Genomic DNA, 6,926 nt, shown 5'->3' on the forward strand with positions numbered 1-6,926 from the left:
TATTTGTATTTATTTATTTATTTATTATTTAAATAGTAAGAACAAAATTATTTAATTTTTTTACCAGCGACCCAGTAAATCATTTATTTTTATTTTAAAGTCATTTTTTAAAAATTAAAAAAAAAAACTCCTTTAGCCATTGGTGGAGTGCTACTTGGTATTATTTTCATTTTTTCATTTTTTCATTTTTTTCTTTTTTTTCTTTTTTTTCTCTCACAACTTCTTTTCCTTTTTTTTTTTTTTTTTTTTTTCTCTCCTCTCTTTCCTTCTTTTCTCTCTCCGCGTATACTTCTTTTTCTCTCTCCTCTCTTTCCTCCTTTTCTCTCTCCGCGTATACTTCTTTTCTCTCTCCTCTCTTTCCTCCTTTTCTCTCTCCACGTTTCTTCTTTTTCCTCTCACTCTCGGTATTCTCTTTTCTTCCTTTCTCTCTTTCCTCTTTTCTTCACATCCACACTTACACAAAAAAAATATATCTAACATAAAATATATTAAATTTCTTTCCTAAAAAAAAACTCACTCTTTCTCTACTATTCATAACCTTTTCCCATCTTTCTCCTATTCCCTCACGGGTACTTCTTCTTTTCTTCCTGCATCACATCAATTTTTTCTGCTACACAAATATTCATCATCACCTCTCTCACTTACATCACACATCTCTCACATCTATCACTAAGAAAAAATAAAAATAAAAAACTAAAACCTCTCTTCTTTCTCTTCACCTTTCAACTCCTTATAACTCTTATCATATCTTTTCTTCCTTCACAACAACCTCCAACGGAAACAACCCTCATAACTTGTGAACAAACACGACCACCGCGCCGGTCCCTTTGCAACCGCCGAACAAACCATCAAAACCGTTTCTTTCCATTTAAACCGAGCATCATCGTCATCGGAACAACAACAACATAACAACTTTGTCTTCAACGCTTTATTTCTCTCTCGGCCCAGCACAACGGTCGATCCAACCACCTATCAAACACAACCACCACCATGAAACCGACCTCTCTATCACTACAACAAAAGTAATATGTGATAAGCTGTTGAAACCAGATTAAGAGGAATCAAACCATAACAACCGTTGCAGCTCACCACTGAGGGTAATTTCTTCTTCTTTTTTTTTCCTCTTATTTTAATATTAAGTCTTTGTTCAAAGTTTAGTGAAAATCTAGAATTTACATGATAGAAAACAAGAAATAAGTGTGAGCATGGATTCAAGTTTAGTTTTGATATAATGTGGAGTTTTTTTTTATTTTATATTATTTTTATTTTTTATTTAAAAAAAAAAGAAATATGATGGCTGTAACGAGAAAGAGAAAGAGAGTAAGGTTGTTTTCTCTTTTTTGTTTTATTAAAAAAATATCCATGCCACGTGTCAGTATATTAGAGGATGTTAATAATATTTTTTAAAAGAAATCACTTACTGTATGCTGAGAATGAGGATCTCATTTTGGTTATGCTATAAATACGTTTCCACTCATTTGTTTTAGTTTTGAATATGTTACTTCATTTTTGACTTCTTCTTGGTTTTATTTATTTTAGTATATATGGTATGTTGGTTTTGGATTAAAGTGAGCCCATTAATTTTATAATATAGTGTAATAAAAGAAGAATTAGGTAATATTAATATGTGTAGTGATGGGCTTAATTTCTAACAATCGGCTAAAACTCATTAATCATCCCTCTCTATTATACATCACCGAACACCACTCTTTTTTTAATTATTATTATTATTATTATTATTATTTTATTTTTTTTGTTATTATTATATTTTTCTTAAATATTATTACTACTATTACTATAATTACTATCATTATCATTATTAATATTGTCATTATATTTATTATTACTAATTATTATTTATGTGTTATTATCTCTATATCATTTATCATTATTATTATGTTTATTATTATGTTTATTACCGTTTGTAGTATTATTGATTATTATTATACTATTATTATAATTATTGTTTATTATTATTATTTACTCTTATTCTTAAGTGTTTATTATTTATTACTAATTGATATAATTATTGTCATCATTATTATTATTAGGTTTGATTGAATAAATATTATTATTGATTATTATTTCTAATTATCATTCATTATTATTTTTATTGCTTAATTATTTATTTAATTTTTATTCTTGTCATTTTTTTTTTGAATTAATTAGTTATTGAGTAAATTGTTTATTTTAAATTGTTGAAGAAAAAATTCGATTTATTTGTCCTGTCAATTTGTCACAAACACAATGCAATTTTGGAGTTAAGAATTCAATTTAAATTTAGAAACGGCTTAAGAACATAAAGTTTTGTTGACCGGCCTTAGATAGGGCCATCCTTACATGATTCGTCTTACGACTACTTAAACATTACGCTAAATTTCTTTTAATTTAATTTATGATGTTATTTCGAGTCCCTTGGCTTTCTCTTGGGCCTTCTTACAACGAGATTCTTTTATTTTTTTCAATTGTCTTTCAAAGTTTATATAATTTAATTATCGTGTTGTATCCCCATTCGATAAACTGTACCCCCATTCCTAAACATGTGTAATAAATTTACCGCTTTCATTTACTTTACAGTACTAGTTGATTATTAATAAAAGATTAAAATCAACCCTTTCAGAAAAGAACAAAAACAAACACTCGATCCAACGTCGAGTCTTTCGTCCTAAATTAAATCCAAATTGATTACAAAGTCAAATATACCCCCGCCACATCCAAATTATTTTCATAAGTCAACTTCTGAAACTTGATCCAACGTCAAGTCGTCCCCCTATTTTCAAAAGCTTTTCACAATAAAAATGGAAGAAATTGATTAAGTTTAGACTTTCTCTGTTTCGAATGTTAGGATACTGCTGTAGAGCTCAATGTTCAAACATTCGTCTTCCATATTAAAATACAATAATTACTAGAATTGGGTCATTTCTCTTATAGAAGAAAAAGATTGATTGGGTATCGACCTTCTCTTTCCCGGTTATCTGGACACTGCTGTAGAGCTCTCTGTCTGATTAATCGTCTTCCGTTAATGAACTTTGACCTAATTTGCCACACATTTTCATAAACAAACTTTTGGATGAAAAAAGAGTGATTGGGCTTAGGGCTCTTCCTTTTCGAGCATCTGAGTACTGTAGTAGAGCTCCCTGCTTAGATGCTTGTCTCCGCTTAAAATTAACTCAAACTCATCAAACTTGTTTTCTGCCCTTGTGCGACTCCGAAAACATTTTTAAAAAAGAGTATGCAACATCCATTTTGATGCGAAACAAACAAAGACTTCAGCCTCCAAGAGTGAGCAGCAAGTAAAGGTTTAATCGCTCAAATATGATCCAAGCATCGCTCTCTTTAAAAGCAATCCATCCAGTAGTTCTCTTTGGGTAGAACTACGTATGCCTTGAGTTCTTCATAGCACCTGGAGATACGTAGGAGCAGGATTGTGAAATCTTGTCAGGCACATTAATATTAAAAACCCTAAGTCTTTCCTTTCTTTCTTTCTCTTTCCTCACCCGATAAGTAGAAGATCGCAAACGATATCACGCTAACACTCTAACACGAAACTAACTAAATGGGTCTCATCGAGTACGATGGATGTGAGGGGTGTTAATACCTTCCCCTTGCATAACCGACTCCCGAACCCGATTTGGTTGCGACAACCATTTCTTTTTGTTTTTCATGGGTTTTATCGATATTTTCCCTTTCCCTCTTTGGGAATAAATAAAGTTCGGTGGCGACTCTGTTTTGTTTATATTTCGAGCGTTCCTTACGCTTGGGTATTTTTCGCGCCGCGACAGCTGGCGACTCTGCTGGGGACTAAGGTTCTCCTAAGCGAGTCAACCCTAATTTAGTTTGTTTTGTGTTTGAGTTTTTGCTTTTATCTGTTTGTTTGCTTCTTATTTATTTTATCTATATATGCCTTTATTATCTGTATTTCCAATTACTGTATTATTGATATATGGTATCATTGGAACTTTCTGGACTATTGGCATTTGTGTGAGGAAAAGCTTTATACCCGAGCTATGAGAAAAACTTAAGTTAGGATGGTGGTTGTGTAGTATTGACCTGCGAGACATCGGACTCGTTAGGTTGATGCGAGAACCCCACTCAGATGAGATCCCTTGAAAGTATTACTGTCTTACGATTAGTCGTTTTGGTGGTGATACTTTCAACCTCGATCTATGATTCTGAGGACCTTTTGTAGAACCCTGAACCTATGGCTTTTAGGACCGATGGTTGTGTAGTGTTAACCTATGAGACTTAGGACTCGTTGGGTTAATACGAAGACCTCACTCAGAATAGATCATTTTTGAGGATATTGTTGTCTTACGAGTAGTCGTTCTGACGATAATATTGTCAGGTGTGATCCATGACTCTGGGAACCGTGTTTAGAACCGTGGAGTCGATGGTTGTGTAGTATTGACCTACGAGACTTAGGACTCGTTGGGTTAATATAAAGACCTAACCTAGAATAGATCCTTCTTAAGATATTATTGTCTTACGATTAGTCGTTCTGACGATAATATTCTTGAATTGGGTCCATGACTCTAGGAACCTTTTAAACCCTAGAGCCCACCTGTTTGGTTTTCCTATTCCTGGAACCTTTCCTCCATGAAGTAATTAATCAGAATGTTCCAACGATCACCTACCCAACTGTACATACATAAACATAAAACATTTCATAATCATAACACATTTGACATGTGCATATTTTCAAGGGACCTAAAGACTCGTTTGATTGCAGGCATTCAGAAGACATGGGTAGCAATCAAAAAAGTACTTATTCATTCAAGTTCAGGAATCCAAAGCTAGGATTGATTAAGGGGTTGATCTCAGATGTGAAAAAAATCAGAAGGAACAACTTTTGTGTTGAGTATGGTGACCTGTTGACTATCATGAACACCGAGGTGGATGCTTGGGCCATTTTCACGTTGGCACAATTCTATGATCCTCCCTTGCGGTGTTTCACATTCCAGGACTTCCAGTTGGCGCCAACACTTGAAGAGTTCTCACATATAGCAAACATTGGTATCAAGGATGAAATCCCTTACACCGGTCTAGGGGAACTTCCTACACATCAACAAATAGGTTCAGCTATACGTCTAGATAAAGCGGAAGTGAAAGCTAATCTTGGACCAAAAGGAGGCACTTCAGGTTTCACTTTGAAGTTCTTAGTGGGAAAAGCTTCAGATTTCAAAAGTAAAGAAGATTGGGTCGCTTTCAATGCTGTGTTAGCCTTGATACTCTATGGGATTGTCTTATTCCCGAACATTGATGACTTCGTAGACATGACTGCTATACGCATTTTCTTGCTCAAGAATCCCATTCCCACCTTGCTTGCAGATGTTTATCACTCTATCCATTGGAGAAATGAGAAGAAGGGGGGGATGATCCAGTGTTGCGCTCCTTTACTGTATAAATGGTTCTTATCTCACTTACCAAGCGAAGGGCCTTTTGTTCAGAACAAGGATAACCTCAAGTGGTCTCAAAAAATCATGTCTCTCACTGCCAATGACATCACCTGGTACTCTCGTGTTTATGATGATGTGGACATAATCGTCAAATGTGGCAACTTCCATAATGTGCCACTCATAGGAACTCGAGGTTGCATCAATTACAATCCTGAGCTTGCTATGCGGCAACTTGGGTTTCCTATGAATGACAAACCAGAAGACAAGTTGTTAGAAGGTTTCTTGCTAGGAGAAGGAGTGAAGGACTTTGATTTGGTGAAGAGGATAGGTCGTGCCTGGACTAAAGTTCGTAGAAAAGGAAAAAGGGAGCGTGGAAAGAAGAATTGTATAGCTAGAGGGCCATATACAAGTTGGGTCCAAGCCAGAGCTTCTCAAGACAAACTACCATACCCTTATGAGCCTCCAATGCATATAAATCCTCCAGAACCTACTCACGTCACTATGGAGGAAGCTAAAGAGCTCAAAGTTGTCATCCAAAGTTTGGAAAAAGAGAATGAAGAGCTACGGTTGAACCTTCTCCGGATTACTGAAGAAAGGGATAATCATAAGTGGGAGCTTGGGCGGAAGAAAACACAACTTCAAGCAAATGTGGAAAGGACTGATAAGGAGGAATATAAGAGAAAAAGAGTCAAACAGGGGTTAGATCAGGCTGAGAGCTGTTTGAATACCGTCAAAAGCCAACTGAAAGAGGCTGAGAGGGATTGTCGTGAGAAAGAGAAATGGTGGAAGCTCGCCACAAAACAAAAGAAGGAGATAAGAGAGACACTTGAGGCTGAGATAGCCAACCTCAGTGTTTCACTCCGTGAATCAAAAGAAAGGGAAGAACGAGAACGCCGCAGTAAAGAGAGTGTTATGGCTGCTACTCAGGTTACACCTGAAATGTGGAATGGAAAGTGTCAGGAGGCTGAAAATGCTAATGAGTGGGAACGATACTGGAAAGGCCGACATGACTCTTTGCTACAAGAAGGTGAAGATTGGATGAACGCAAGGGCAAATGTGAATGCTAGTTTGGCAGCCTTCGAGGAAACCATCCAGTTTTTACATGAACAAAGAAATGAGTATCGAGACAAGTTTGCCAGTTTGATAGACTTCTGTAATGGCATGGCTACGAATGTGCCTTTGATGCTAAAATGTGCTTTGGAAGACATAGACAATGACAATATCCCTCGTTCAGTGACTGAATTTATTTATCTTTGTGAAGACATGATAAAAAGGTTCAAAGGAGAGTTGGAAGATCTCAACAAACAGAAGCCTGCAGTTTGACTTTTTTTTTTATGTTGTACTTTCCTTTATGTTTGAAAGAATATTTTGTACTCAATCCTTGTACTCTATTTTGAATTGAATGAATGAAGGATTTTGAGTTTCTTTTGTACAAAAAAGTTTGGTTCCATTCTTGTTTTATTCCCTGTGATCTCTTTGAATGCTTGCTAAGTTACAAGGAATCTAACACGGTTCCCTGAAAATAAAATT

The 6,926-nt window shown here is 35.3% G+C and overlaps 1 protein-coding gene across 1 annotated transcript; it reads left to right on the forward strand.

Annotated features, from left to right (window-relative positions):
- Positions 1 to 308: 308 nt before the first annotated feature.
- LOC127082258 (uncharacterized) lies at positions 309 to 6,719 on the forward strand. The gene is made up of 2 exons (XM_051022498.1): positions 309 to 1,097; positions 4,730 to 6,719. Exon 2 carries the CDS (start codon positions 4,743 to 4,745, stop codon positions 6,717 to 6,719), a length of 1,977 nt encoding a protein of 658 aa, XP_050878455.1. The 5' UTR covers positions 309 to 1,097; positions 4,730 to 4,742.
- Positions 6,720 to 6,926: the final 207 nt, after the last annotated feature.

The sequence above is a fragment of the Lathyrus oleraceus genome, chromosome 5 (genome assembly GCF_024323335.1).
Source record: "Lathyrus oleraceus cultivar Zhongwan6 chromosome 5, CAAS_Psat_ZW6_1.0, whole genome shotgun sequence".
Classification (NCBI taxonomy): Eukaryota; Viridiplantae; Streptophyta; class Magnoliopsida; order Fabales; family Fabaceae; genus Lathyrus; species Lathyrus oleraceus.

Bases quoted from the DNA above. Each gene is read 5' to 3' on its own strand.
- LOC127082258 (XM_051022498.1), top strand. From the start codon at position 4,743: ATGGGTAGCAATCAAAAAAGTACTTATTCATTCAAGTTCAGGAATCCA.